The sequence below is a fragment of the Colius striatus genome, chromosome Z (assembly GCF_028858725.1).
Source record: "Colius striatus isolate bColStr4 chromosome Z, bColStr4.1.hap1, whole genome shotgun sequence".
In the NCBI taxonomy this organism is placed as follows: domain Eukaryota; kingdom Metazoa; phylum Chordata; class Aves; order Coliiformes; family Coliidae; genus Colius; species Colius striatus.
This window is the reverse complement of record NC_084790.1, coordinates 17,421,369-17,436,632: the sequence shown is the minus strand read 5'-3', so window position 1 is coordinate 17,436,632 and position 15,264 is coordinate 17,421,369. Positions and strand designations below refer to the sequence as shown.

General features: G+C 44.6%; 1 protein-coding gene across 2 annotated transcripts in view; it reads right to left on the bottom strand.

Moving 5' to 3' along the window:
• Positions 1–1,686: 1,686 nt before the first annotated feature.
• The window catches only part of MUSK (muscle associated receptor tyrosine kinase), a 56,102-nt gene continuing 42,524 nt past the window's right edge, over positions 1,687–15,264 (bottom strand). The window contains exons 12-17 of one of the 2 annotated variants that reach the window (XM_062018743.1): positions 14,182–14,270; positions 13,687–13,846; positions 12,247–12,436; positions 11,708–11,899; positions 4,409–4,557; positions 1,687–2,363 (exon numbers count right to left, since the gene is read on the bottom strand). In XM_062018743.1, the coding sequence (XP_061874727.1) occupies positions 1,687–2,363; positions 4,409–4,557; positions 11,708–11,899; positions 12,247–12,436; positions 13,687–13,846; positions 14,182–14,270 (1,457 nt within the window). The remainder of the gene's footprint in view (positions 2,364–4,408; positions 4,558–11,707; positions 11,900–12,246; positions 12,437–13,686; positions 13,847–14,181; positions 14,271–15,264) is intronic. The other variant, XM_062018744.1, reaches the window with a different exon arrangement.

Genomic DNA, 15,264 nt, shown 5'->3' with positions numbered 1-15,264 from the left:
ACAACCAGAATGAACTGTGGTTATTTGCAATAAAACACAAAAATTAAAAAAGTAAGGTTATGATGTAGCAGCAATTAGCTCACATTGCTGGAAAACAGCAGAGGAAGCTACATGCTTTCCAGTTTTATTCTCCATAATGCTTGGCAGAGCTTTTCAGACTAACTTTTCAGAAATCAGGACTACTTCTCACAGTCCTAAAGCTGTCTGCTTTCCGCTACTGTTTCTTGGGTAGATTCCACCAGCATGTCCTAGCAATGGTAGACATGACAACCACTCAGTCACTGGTGCTCCTGCTGTGGGGTGATAATGCATATCCCTGTCTCCAGCTATATTTCATATCGGCAATGAGACTCTGGGATAACTGCTCCTCACTGCCCAAGGAAACGAAAGGTAAAACCTGTCCTCAGAGGAACACAAATTCCTCTGTCACTCCATAACAACTTGGAGAACTTTTAGCAGAGAAGCAACATGTGGTGTTTGGAGGTGGGCTGTGGACCACATGTAACTGAGGCAGTATCACCTTTGCCCTGCAGATGGATGGTCTGCAACATGTCCTGTATGGAGCATGAACTTACTTTTTTTCCCCCTTTTCCTAACTGGTAGGCTCTCTCTGAAGGGTACTGACGGTTGGCATCCACTTTCCTCACTTCTACATCCGTAAACTGCAGCACAAGGAAAGGTGGCCAGCAAATGCTGCAGAGCAGCTTGCAGGGGCTGCTATCAGGAAAGGAAAATCAGAAACAGGAGGTAAAGATTGTAAGGGAAGAGGAGAGAAATAAGTAACTTAACCAGACACATTTCTGCAAGAGAGGCTGCATTTCTAGTGCAGCAAGGACTGTACTACAGGCAGCAGCAAATAAATGCACCTCAGAGACCTACCAGATGCAGGACCAGGCCTTTGGGATGAATTTCTTCCTTAGCATCTAATGGCTTTGTCTCAGGGGAGGGAAGGAAAGATGGGCTGTGATGTTTGGGGTAAGCTTTTAGGTGAGATCTTGGCAAACATCAAATGAATCTGACTGTGGACTTCCCACTTCTTTAAGTCTCCATGCTTGACTGGAGCTTGTTCATCTGTGCAACAAGAGACGCAGGTGGCTGCCAGAGGTCCTGCAGGCTCCTGTTTTAACTTGGTCAATTTTATACTCATGAGTGTCAAAAAGGATGTGAAGGTTAAAAGGAAAAAGTGGCCTATGGCTTCAGAAACATCCTTTCTCTACAAAAACAACTGAATACACAAAAAGAAAATGGTAAAAAGTATCCCCAAAAAGACTGAATTCTGCAATTTTTTTAAATAATACTTGAGAAGGTATGAGGAAGGGAAGAAAAACGTAAAAGTCAAGAGTTTAAATGTGGAAGGACACTGAGGGCACTTGAGGGAAGTGCCACCAGTGAAACATGGGCTTGCTTTCCCTGGGGAACTCTGTGCTCCTGGAAACACCTAAAATAGGTACGGCATTAGCATGGTCAGCACCCTTACCAAGCCAAGGAATCCAGGCTTGGTGTCCAGGACTCAGTCCTGTCCTCTAGCAGGCATAGCCTATCTAATGAGGTACAGTCCACACTTCTTGCTTGACAGAGGAACAAGCTGTTTCTTCTCTCCCTCAAGCAAGGCTTTATGTGGAGCCACCACTTTGGTAGCCTGTGGGCCAATCTGAGCCAGTCTGGAGGGTAGCCCACACACATCCCTCAAACTGATGGGGTGGCCATGGCCCTCTCATACATGCGCTCCAGGATGCGGTGGATGCTGGCAAAGGCTGGTCGGTCGGCAGGCAGCTTGCTCCAACAGAGACGCATCAGGTTGTAGAGCTCCAGGGGACAATTGTCCGGGCAGGAGAGGACGTTCCCATCTCTCACATAGTAGATGACTTCTTCATGAGCCATCCCATAGTAGGGCTGCATGCCATAGGAGAAGATCTCCCACAGCACCACTCCGTAGGCCCACACATCAGACTCTGTGGTGTATCGATTGTAGAAAATGGACTCAGGGGGCATCCAGCGGATGGGGATGGCGTCGTTCTCATTGGCTTTGTAATAGTCAGCCGAATACATGTTCCTCGAGAGACCAAAATCGGCAATTTTGACCACCATGTTCTCCCCCACCAGGCAGTTCCTGGTAGCCAGGTCACGGTGCACAAACTTGCGCTCAGAGAGGTACGCCATGCCAGCAGCCACCTGCTTGGCAATGCAGAGCTGGCTGGCACAGCAGAGTGCCAGGGGGTTGGGGAGGCGAATCCTCATGTCCAGGCTGCTGTGCACCAGGCTGCAGAGGTTGCGGGGTGAACGGTCACGCAGGTACTCATTGAGATCCCCATAGGCCATGTACTCAAACAGCAGGCACATTGGTTTCCCTACAGCACACACACCTGGAAAAAGATAGATACACCACTCAGGTCATTTGGGGAGCAACGAGAGTTCTGCTGTGCAAAACCACAAAAAATCCTGAAATATTTACACAAAGGGGATGTTCAACAGTGTACAACAATGTACAACAATGTTCAAAGGGACAGAGAGAAAGGTGAAGAGTGCAAACTGTATGGTATTTGCATCCCTTTATGTCTTTCAAGCTCTTTCACTGGGGACATAATGTGGAGCTCTGTGGGACATGCTAACAAGTCATGCAGTTACCTGATTTGTCTGGACACAAGAAACACTTGTAGAGCCAAATTATCCATAAACTGGCATTGACAGTAGTATTGCCTCTTCCCAAATGTGATGGGAAGGACATTTTTTTCAGGAAGTAGCCTTTATAGTTCCGATCATGCTATTTTTTCATCATTTTGTTCGTGATTATTTACTTATACCCATAAGGGTGTAGGTGCCACACATATGCAGCAAGAATTCAGAAGTAATCACAAGGGCATGACCAAGTTCAGTGAGATAGCTGGATTGCAAAGAAACTCCTCCTAAAAATTCTTCTGGATTTTTTTTTTATAGTTCATGCAAAAATTGTTGGTTGCAGAAATTATTTATGGCATGTCAGAGACTCAAAAGTGAGAAAAAGACAAATTAAAAACAGACATCAGAAAGCAGAGTCTTGCCATATCTGACAGATGTAGAACCTAGTCCTACTGAAGAGCATGTTCTTGGCCCTATGCCATCTTTACTGGGAGCCAGCACCAGTACAGCAACCCATTGCCATCAGTTTTACTGAGCACAGAGTGATACAGCAAAAATATTTGAGTGACTATTATCAAATTGCCAACTAGCAAAAGCCAGCATTTAAAATGTATGTATTGTGCTGGTTTTAGCAATTGGTGATCCAACTTATTGTGTAATCTGAAATTCTTGTTGATGACCTAACTCTTGAATCTTTGAGGAAAAACAGATAACTGTTCCCAGAGTGATAAAATCAGGATATGACAAGCATAGGGAGTGTATGTGAGAGCTTTATCATCTAAGCTGTCTTCAACAACATGGCTGTTTTCTTCTCACTCCCATGATGTGAAACTAGTTTGTAACTGTACCTTTGTCCTTCCTGAGCTAAAACGTGTTGACAATAAACACAATGTTCATTTCATTTTGGGGGATTTCCTGCTTTGCTTTTCCATATCCAATGTACTTGTATCAATCCAGCTTTCCCAGAACTGGAATTTATATATTTCTAAATTTTGTGGAGCTTCCAGTTGAAGCAAATGAAGATCTCCATACAACAGCTGAAGATGTCCATACAACAACTGAAGAGCACCACACGATTGCCAGGTGAAGGTGGCTAGCAACATCTATTTCAGTCAAAAGCTGAAAATTTACTGAAATAAAATTTGGTTGGCAGCTTTCTTCACAGAGGAATGCCCCACTGACCAAGCTGTGGCTACAAGGCTTTCTGAAAAAAATCAATAAAACGGGGCTTCCTTACAGCTGTGAAGGGGGAAGAGATCAGTTTTGTGTCTGGTTGGGTTTTATTTGTTGTTGATTAGTTTCATTTTGTTTTTTTAATGCTGGTGAGTGCTTAGACATCACAATAGTAAGTGACATCCATAAAAATAACAAGTCTTGTGCATGTTTGTTTTTTTCAAGTACCCACAAAATAAATGGCAGCTCCAGGAAGCTCATGCTTTCCCTGGAAGACATCTATACCAATGTATAGAACTAGAAGCAGAGCTGGGCAGCAAGATGGTCAGCAGTATATTCAGTGCAGGATGAGGAAGGCTTATTACAATTCACCATCCTATTAAGGCAATAGCATCAGACCTGCATTTTGTGACATGTTCTGGTGAACAATTTAGCAGAGCACATAGTTGCACATGGAAAAGCTCACTTCTTTTGCAAGAGGCATTTTCTCTTGGGAAAGAAGCATTGCCATTTACATTAGGCACCAGAAATGCCTGTGTGTTCACCCCTGTGCCTCCAACAACCTCAGAGCATTTCTGCAGAAGGTAGTACCCTGTACGTGGCTGTCTTGTTCAGATACCTAAAAGCTTGACGATATTTGGATTGTCAAACTCTGCCATGAGGGCTGCCTCCCTCTGAAAGTCAGCCTGCATGTCTGCGGATGCTTCCTCCTTCAGCATTTTCACTGCCACCATTGTGAAGGGCTCGTAAGGTAGCAGCCCTGGGGCCCTGCAGGGAGAGGAGAGAAAGGAAAGCATCAGTGACGGATGCATGCACACCAAAGGTAGGCTTTGCTTCTGGTGCAAAAGGACAAGACTGATAGAAGAAGAAAAGGAAAAAAAACCAAAGAGGTGAAAGGCCACAGCATCAGCTGAAGGAATATGAAGGACCATCTTCAAATCTCAAGCATGTCTGCAGTGCATAGTACAAAGACATTTAATTTGGTTCCGGGAGGACTAAATCCATCATAGTGTCATGGTTTGACATGATAGCCTTTTCTGGTAAGGGGGGAGGGGGTTTAAAGATGGCTCCTGTAAGAAGTTGCTTGCAACTCTCCCCAGCTCAGAGCCAGACTCACTTCTGGGGCTGAGTCAATTAGACGCCTCCACGATCACTTTTTTGAGAAGAAGCCGGAAGGGGAGGTCTCTTCCTCCATTTTCTTTTCTTCTTCTGCCCCTTCTTCTTTCTTCTGGCTGGTGGTGGTGCAAGGAGTAGGAACGGTGAGAGAAACAACCGTTTGGACTCCAAGGTCAGTGATGAAAGAGAGGAGGAGGTGTGCTGGAGCAGAGACTCCCCTGCATTCTATGGAGAGGACTGGTGAAGCTGAGATTTATTTTCATTTCTTTAAAGACCCCGCATCAGCGGTAGAGACTCATTTTGATAATGAGCCCGCATCAGGGGCAGTGATTTTCTTCTTTAAAACTATGGCTGGAGCAGGCCCTGTCCCGAGGAAGGGACCCAATATCCACAGCTGTAACTGTGGGGAGGAACCCACAACAAAGCAGCTCATTAAACTTATGCCCAGAAGAGGCCTTGTCCCAAGAGAGGGACTCTGTAACTGCAGAAACTGCAACTGCGGTGAAGAATCCATGCCAGAGATATTCACCAAGGACTGTGTCCCGTGTGAGGGACCCTGTATCAGCAGAAGCCGCAGCTGCTGGGAACAACCCACACCAGAGAAGTTCGTTAAGGACTGTGTCCCGGGGGAGGAACCCCGTGTTGGAGCAGGGGAAGAATGCCAGGAGTCATCCTCATCTGAGAAGACAGAAGCGGCAGAGCCCATCTGTGAGAGACTGACCACATCCCCAATTCCCTGCCCCCCTGAGCTGTTGAGGGGGGAGGAGGTAGAGATATGGGGAGCAGTCAGCTAGGCCCAGGAAGAAAGGAGGGATGGGGGAGGGAGATCTTAAAGTGCTGGTTGGAATTTTCTGATCATCCTACTACCTTTTTTTGCTTTTATTCTGTTCTGTTTCTTGTAGAATAAACTTTCCCACTTTCCTCTCTAAGTCGAGTACTAGAGTCTGTTTTGCCCAGAACCATAATTGGCAGTGAGCCCTCCCTGCCCTTGTCTCAATCCACAACAATCTTGCTTATCTTTTTACTCCCATTTCACTGGGGCCTCCGCCATCTTAACGAGGGTGGGGGTGAATGGGGGCACCGAGCGAGAGACTGTCGTGGTGCTGCTGTGCTAGCTGGGCCAAACCACCACACATAGGTTGCAGGGGATTTTTATCACTGCTCTTTCTGATTATAGACTCTTTACCACGAGTGATAAACAGATAATTTCATAACAGGTTGGCAAACAGTGGCCTCTCCCTGCATTGGAGGTCACAGGAGAAACTTCATGGAAGGCAGGGTGGACTCTTCAGTCCAAACAATTTGCTTTTAGGGTATAATGAGTGAGCTTACTACAGTTAAATTTATTTTGTATGCAAATACAGAAAGAGTCTTTTTTTACTTCCATACCTGGCACAATGGTTGCACTGGTACATCTAGCTATTATTATTAGAGTAAAACTAACAATGAGTATGTTCCCCTGGTTTTGTAAGGAATATAGCTTTTTGACACAGTGCTCTGTGTGTGTGTGTGTATCATGAATGTATCTGTGATTCAACAAGTTATAAACCCATCAGTTAATTTCATCTACATTTAACCTGGTGAAGCTAAAATCTAGGAACTTGCTACACTCCTGCAAGTATCATGGGAACTTAAGACACCAGTGAATCTTCAGCTAAAGCTCAGAGACACAAATCTGTAGGAAACAGAGCTTTCTGACTTAGAGCAATCAGAGACTCATTTCGTTTTTTATCCACAGGTCACTGCACCCTCAACAAGTTTAATTGGAGGGGCTTGCCAAAGATTAAGGAGTAGCTGTTGCCAAAGAAGAGTAACTTTCCACTCTTCAAATGTGTGTCACACCTCAGGTGTATGCTTTGTTGCCCACATGAACTTTTCCCAGGGGTCCTGCAGTTTAAACAGGCTACTTATGGGTAGGCAGACAGAGCCCGTGGAGAGCGGTGCCCGTTTACGGTGTTACTACACTGGCCCTACTGCCCTCCCATTGCTCAAATGCCAGGTTATTTTACTGCACAGTAGCCTCAAGAGGAGGTTCCGATTTCCAAAGCAAACTTCCAGTTTCCTTGTCATCTACTCCAGACATATGGCAGTTGTGGCAGTTGCACTTGGGTGCTCTAAATGTCAAATGCCAGAAGACGGCAGGGTGCCCATCAAGAAAGGAATCTCACAGGTGGCCAGATCACAGCTGAGACACTCACTCAAGGAGGTCTGGCATGCCAGAGCAGAGGAGCAGACTCCACACTTGTCTGCTACTCCCTCCATTACAGCAAAATGTATTCCTTTGTTTTTTCCCCTGTGCTGGCATCATGTTTCCAGTCTAGTAGGACAGGAGAAGTGCTAGCCCTTACCTGCTGCTGTCCAGTCTCAGCAGTACAGAAAGGCAGCAGCAACAGCCTGGAGGAAGCAGTAGAGCATTTAAAAGTAAAAAGAGAAGGGCCTTTATCACTTTCAGATAGCCTCATTGTAGATTACCACTCATCACTGGCTCGCAGACCTAGTGCCGTGCCAAATCAGGGGCAGGCACACCTCCATCTTGCATGCTTTGGAGAGAGAAATTCACTCCAGGTCAAAGCCTTTTAACGGACCTTCAGTTAACAGCAAGTAGTATCACTGCTTGTGCCACTTCAGCCCCATTCTTGGCAGACCTGGGAAGGTGACACTGATCTGGAACAGCAACACATTGTTTGCAGTCTTGGCAGAGAGCTGTTGTCCCCTTTGGTGCCGAAAAGGTAGTCTTCACACAAAGGCATAGTGGCATGTCTACCGGGAAGCAATGGGAACTTGCTGTTTCTGAAGTTAACCAGAAGAATTTGGGCAGTGGGCCAGAACTCACAGTGCTTTCCAGAAAGTAAGTACATTTCTTGTAGAAATGGGAAGCATCAGAGAAGTTATCTTGTTTTTTCTCTCCTGATTATAGAAATGCTCAGGATAAATGTCCAGTTAGTACATGGGATGGACAGCAGCTGTCCTCGTCTTCTTCACCATCAATTAACTGAATCAGCAGCATTTGGCTATTAGGTAGTTGCCATACAGAGAACTAACCAGCAGCACAGTTAGCAATTTTGCCCCAAGCCTACCTACAGAGAATGCCTGATTTCAAGTTTCCAGTCACATTTTCTTTCCAGAGAAGTAACTGTTAAAAAAAAGAGGAACAGCTTGAACATCTACTTGAGATTGTGTCTTGTCCCCATTTCCTCAGCATCACAGCTGGGTAGTTTCTGTTGGATCATTGCAGAGAGAGACCTGGGAATCCTGATTGATAATAAGCTAAACATGAGCCAGCAATGTGCCCTCATGGCCAAGAAGGCCAATGGCATCCTGGGATGCATCAAGAAGAGTGTGGCCAGCAGGTCAAGAGAGGTTCTTCTCCCCCTCTCCTCTGTCCCGGTGAGGCCTCATCCAGAGTCCTGTGTCCAGTTCTGGGCTCCTCAGCTCAAGAGGGACAGGGAAGTGCTGGAGAGAGTCCAGCACAGGGCCACCAAGATGAACAGGGGACTGGAACATCTTTCATACGAGGAAAGGCTGCAGGAACTGGGGCTGCTTAGTATGGAGAAAAGGAGACTGAGGGGAGATCTTATTAACATTTACAAATATCTAAATGGTGGGTGCCAGGAGGTTGGGACATCCCTTTTTTCTATTGTATCTAGCAACAGGACAAGGGGTAATGGGATGAAGCTGGAACACAAAAAGTTCCCTTTAAATATAAGAAAAAACTATTTCACTGTTCAGGTGACGGAGCCCTGGCACAGGCTGCCCAGAGGGGTTGTGGAGTCTCCTTCCTTGGAAGTTTTCAAGACCCAAATGGACATGTTCCTATGCGACCTGATCTGGGTTTACTTGCTTCTGCAGGGGTGTTGGACTAGATGATCTCTAAAGGTCCCTTCCAACCCCTACCATTCTATGATTATATGATTAAATGAGGCAGCTCTCTCTACTGAGGCTGGTGGAGACCTGCCTTTGCCCTATCCTTTGGACAAATTTGGATATGAACAGGAGCTTGTTTTGTTGTGACATTTTCTAAATTAACGTTCACACAACAGGTCAATTTGCACTTGAAATGAACATGAGGACACTTCTGTCAGAGAATTTCTGACCTTAGAGAGAGCTTTGTCACTTCCAGAGAAAACAAGCTATGCCTTCAAAGTGTGGTTCTACTAGCTAAGCAAAGACTCCCACATTCAGATTTTTCGGCAATCCTAGACTTCAGGCTTAGCCTGGACCATGCAGATCCAATGACAGGAGAAAACTTGCATGGTGATCTGTACTGAACCACACAGGGATGGTGCTCTGGTGGCATGTGAGGCCAGCATGATGCTCTCAGAAGCAGAGGATCCCAAGTCAGCCACCACGACCCATTTGGGACAGACCTGAGATAGGTCCTGATTCTTGTTTTAAGGATGTCTGTTTGGGTAACTGGTTACTTCCTCATCTTTCCAGTGTGAAGCGGCATACGATGAAGACAGCAGACTTTCTGGAGGAGCTAGTAAATGATAGCCAGACGCTTCCTGTCCTAACATGTTGCTTGACCCAGGAGTGAGTAAACATTGAATCAGGACTCACAGCAAGCCAACTGCAACAGCATTGCTGGCACTGGGAGCAGCACTGTGTTTATAGGAGAGGGAGAAACATGAGACTGGGAGAAGTAAGAGTGGTGCTAAACTTAGCCTAAGACGTCCATTTAGCACACGTAGACAAGTACATTTTATCCATCTAAGATGGGAAGGAAACGATTTGAGTTGTGATAGCTTGAGTAACCTGTAGGAATGCACAGCTGGAGGTACTGGGTCAGCAGTCTGTGTTGATCGGCCAGTGGTGCTCAGAAATGCTAGTATCTTAAGTGTTCCCTGGAAATATAAGGCCTTGGAGGGACATTTGACAGAGGTATTAATAAAAATATGGAAGCCCCTCAGAAACAATATTTCTGTGGCTTCTTCCCTGAGCCAGGGTGCACAGGTGTTTCTCAGAGTATATACTTTGCAAATGCTGGCTATGAAGATGTGTAGGGTTTCGGGGTGGTTTTTTTCCTTCTTTTTCTCCCAGTTTCCATTGACAATGGAAAGAAAGGTTTAATGAAAAGAAATTGCATGCACTTGAAGTGGATGAAGTCCATACAAAAGGTCCCTACACCACTTTAGCACTTGCCTAACCCAGCACTTTTGACATTTAAATACCATTTGAGAGGTCAAGCTAGACCTCTGTAAGAGTCATTCCCAAGCTCAGAAACTTATGTGCAGCATTTAAATCATACTGAAGTTTCCAGTGCAGGGCCAAAGCAGCCCTCAGCAGGGAGATCCCCTGCCCCTCCTGTGCACCTACAGCGAAGCAGGGTGAGAAGGCAACACTGCAGGGCACCAGGAGCACTTCCCTGAGGCTGGGAGGAAGGCGACTCTCTGCCCTGCACTGCCTGGCACGTGGCACACGAGCACAATCATGGCTCAGTTCCTGCAGCTCTGTTCTTGTTTTGAGCTCAGATGAGTGCAGCACTGCCATCCAGGCTAACAATCAATCACAGGCTAAGCATCTGTGATTCTCCAACTGCGGCCCCTTCAGACTGTTATTTTTAGCTCTCTCTGTATTAAAGTATGCCTGCATTTCTTCCATTAGAAAAAAAATGCATCCCTTCATTAGGAAAAGAATCCATCACAGCTATCAAAACTCTTTCCCCACTGTAACATGTTTCGCCTGCATGTAACTCACTTCCTAGGAGATACATCAACAGCATAATTACAAACATTAAAAGTATCTGCAATTGTGACTCCTTTTTGAAAGGAGAGTCCTTTGTCTTTGAAATCAATGAGAGTAGTTCCAACAGGCAGGTCTTGGCCCATGGTGGTAGTCTGATATTCTCCTGGGTGTTTTTGAGGTCATCATACATTATTCCAGATACAGACACAAAATTAGTCATATCCCAGATTTCTTAAGCATAAAGGACAAAGAAAACCATTCTGAGTAAACATGGAACTGGACAGTTTGTTCACTTAATTTCAGGAATTTGAGGATAGGATTGACTGAGGAGACCAGTACTGGCCAATGACTGTCCTGCAGAAATTATGGACGTAGTCAAGGCTAACAGGACACCTTGTGTCCATCTCAGTTTAGGCAGGACTGGGTTCATCTCTGGGTTTGTCAATTAAATATTTTTCATTTTTGAAGAAGTGCATGATCTCACCCCCCATGAGATTTAGTCTAACTGGAATCTCATCTAATACCTTAAATTTAAAACAGGCAACAATGACTGTAGATTCCAAGAACAAAAAATTAGTAACTGAGGAGGATACACAAAAAAATAAATGTTGGTCTAAGTGGGTCGGATTTTTAGGGGATTTTTGGTTTAATTTCATTTTGCCACTGAAGCAAACGGTAACTGGGTAACCTAGCTGTACCATGACATGTTGTGGTAATTACTGGCCAGTGCTGCCATTCAAATGGAGGACACCACAGGCTGACAATTCACAAATACTGGGAAATGCTTGAATTTCATAACAGGTCACATGTCACATGCAATACTCTTGGCAAAAACAGTGGTGATAAACTTAGCTAAGCATTTACACCAGGCTTTGGTATGCGAGTGAGACATTACATCTATTAGAGAAAAGAACTGGAGAGTCCTTTGTGACAAAAGTTTAACAGATATCAATAGAAAGCAGTGCACAAGAGAAACAATTCCATTTGATACACATGCATCTGATTTGGGTTCGAGTGAATGAATGAACAATTGACAGTGCCCAGATAAGTGGTTACTCTACTGAAAATTCTTCTCAGGTACCTTCATGTAAAGAGGACTCACATGCAATCTCCTTACCTTGCCTGGAAGACTCTCCCAAATGCTCCTTCCCCAATATCTCTCACATATTCAATATTGTTCCTGGGATACTCGAGGCTGAGCAATTTTGGATTAAGGAGAAGGGGCATCCGCTGATACATTGGGTTGGGGTGCAGCCGGTCCAGGAGGAGTTCAGAGGGCAGAGTGGTGAGCGTCGGTGTCTCTGACTCCCTGAAAGGATGGAGAAGTTTTCAATCAGTGTGCACACAAGAGTCCTCAATCACGACATAACTATCTGCATATCCTCCTGTTTTCTTCCAGGATGGAAAAGAGAGGTGTACCAGAGCTCTCGAAAGAGCCTTGCAGTAAGGTGTCATGCCATGTCCCCAGAATAGTTACCAGATCACCTTTTGCTCCAGCACAGGGACTTGTCAGAGCTTGCGTCATGTTGCCGCAGGCAAAGGGAGAGTTGTTTCCCCCATAGTAGGTATTCACAAGACTACACTCTCAGAAACAGGCCAGTCCTCTTTTAAAGCAGCGTTTTTTTTTTTTGCCTTGAATTAAGCCTCGAGCTTTACCTTTTTTTGTTTTTCCACTGCTTTCGCCGACGGCAGCAAACCAGGGTGACAATGCCAAAGATCACAACCAGGGCAAAGCTGGAGATGATTGAGATGACAACAGTCATGGAGTATGTAGGAGAAAAGGAAGGAGGAGAAGGAAGATTTGGAGTCTCTCCATTTGGCTTTCTTGTTCCTAGTGATAATGATGCTGTAATGCAAACAATATCAGAAGTTTATGTCTCCATTAGTTTATAGGGATTTCTCTAAGAGACGTTTACAGAGTCAGCCTGATGTCCTGGGAACTACTGACATTACAGATACAACCATATGACTGCATGAGAGGACCATACTAGAAATATCTGGCTTGCAGGAAGAAAAACCTGTCTCTGCTTGCCATATGTGAAAACCCAGGATGTGGCAAAGTCCAAGGCATAGTTCTCATTGAGCTGGGAAATACAAGTTTGTTAAGAAATGTTTACAAGAGTTACAAGTGGGAAATCACGGCTGATGGTCTCAACAGTATTCAAATACAGTAAATCTACAGTGGGAAAGATCAATTGTCCACAATGCAGTCCACAATGTATCATGTGTCCTAAAAGGAATCTACAGGGAGGAGTATAAGACCAAGTAAGTACACAGCGATACTTTCCTGAAATATCCCATTGCCTCCAACAAATTTCATCTCAGTGTCTTTATGGAGCAAACAGGGTAAACTAGTGTAAAATACATTTGGCTGCATCATTAGGAAAAAGAAATAAAACCAAACCATCTAGGTAGCAACCTGATTAATACTTTCTGAGACATTCTAGAAAATGCTGATCTGTACATGTGGAGAACAGAAAGAAATTTAAACCATTGTTTTTAAAGTCAGCTAAACTGATACTGACTTGTGTTCCCTTAGATCCACAGCATCCCTGTTCTCTGTGCAAGTAGAATTGTCTTATTTCCAAACACTGAGGTCCTGAAACTGTGTATCTTCATTGAAATATGTTTAAAAAAATCTTCTTTTAACATGAAATAACAGAAGGACTTAGTTTCAATATCACAGAGCAAAGACATTTCCATCTTTTTTTGAGATTTGTTTTTAGTTAGAATTGGGGGTGTCATTGTTGAAAAATAGTTACCACAAGAAAAACAGCTTTGGAAAACAGCCCAAAAGCCTATCGCATCCTAAAAACACAGTGTGGTAAATTCACATTTCATAATACCACAGGAAAATTGATTTCATCCTTTGGCCTCAATATAACCTGAGTCAAGGTGCTCCATTGGCCTCTCTTTTTCACATCTTTAAAGTGCATGTTACACCTCCTGATTAAAGAGGATCTATGTGAAGAACCAGGACTGGCTGAATCCAGAACACAGAGTACATCAGTGTGGCTGTGAGCACTTCAGACACAAACATCATGCACAGCCCCAAAACCACCGCAATGGCAGAAATTGTAAGTTGTGGTTGCCTACCATCTCCACAGGGAGACACGCTGCAGTATTCCCAGGTCACAGATGGGTCTTTTGTGTAGCACCAGGGGCGTTCATGCTCACCTCCTGGATTGCGGCAGTAATTCTCAGCATCAGACAGCTCAGGGAAAACCTGAGGAGTCCTCCTGTGCAAGTGAGGAGCCTTGGGGAAGGAAACAAATCAGATTCGTCCTTCAATATCATTTTTCCTGATGGTGTTAGCAAAACAAAACCAAACAAAACAAAGAAGCACAGAAAAGCAGAGGTAAAATAGTCTCCTAGTAACCTGCCAGAATGACAGTGAACACATCTTGTCACAGGGAGGGCAACTTACAGATTGCAACACGAAGAGGGTGTGAAACACCAGTGAAGTTAAGAATGAAGGCAACCCATTTCCTGCTCAGCCCTGGGCCTGGGCTAACTGGCTCTGGGAAACTCCTTGGAAAAGCAGACCTTGAGCACTGGTCTCCGTTCAGTGGGTCTCACAGGGATGCTTACCTGGTCACTCCACTTCTGGCAGGGAATGCCGGAGACAGTGACATTGGCCCAGCCCTGGTAAAACTGTCCATTGCCAGTGTAGCAGGTCCCTAGGTTAAAAACAAAACAAAATAAAACAAAAAACACATGGGCTCAAGGCATCTAAGACTATGTCCTTTAGTGGGGACTCCCAAGAATAAACTTCATGTCATTATACAAGAGTATGTGGCAATTAACAGCAGATTTGAAGTACATAAAAGGACCAGACAGCTTCAGGCAGGGAACTGCTTAGCCTTCTGTTCTCAAATGGATTTTGAGCTCAATATGTAAGATCAAATATGGTAAAACTCAAAAGACAGAACTGGAGCTCTTTCAGATTGAGAAAATGGGCCATGGGCCTGCAATAGTTGTGCTGCACCTCCCCAGTTCACAGCACTTCCATACAGAAAGTGAAGAGCAGAACCACAGTGCAGCCACTCATGACAAACCAAAGCAGAAAGCAAGTGCAGCACTGATTGCATGATTCTCAATCCGAACTCTCATAGGAGGCTAAACAGGAAGACACACATGTTCCTGGGGTAGGTAGCAGAGGCCTGAGGTTTGTAACGTCCCATGGTGTTATCCCCTCTTTCTGCTTCTGTACAGTGCTTGTCCTCTTAGACTGCATGTTTGGGAGCAACTTGTGGTTTCCAGCATGTGTGGAAAACATGCACTGAAGGCAACTATAGATAAGTATAAATTAACAATTTTTATTTTGAAGAATGTGTAGTTTACTTTCCATACACAACGCATACTCTGCAGAAAAATTAAGCAGAAAGTCTTGAGAGAATTTTACTGCATGAATATGTTCCCAAAATATAATCTGGACACCATCTGTCTTTATAGTAGATTTTAGTGCATTCTAGCATAGTCAAGGAAGCAGTAAGACAGCAGAGGAGGTGCAGTCTTACACAATTTAACACATGCCAGCAATCTTGCATGAACTCTACTGACTAGTGACTAACAGTCTAGTTGATGGCAAGCATTAGGATCCACTGCATTGTTAATCTTGTTAGCTTAATCAGCAAGCTAGCAAACAATGTTGTCATAATTCTATCTTTTATT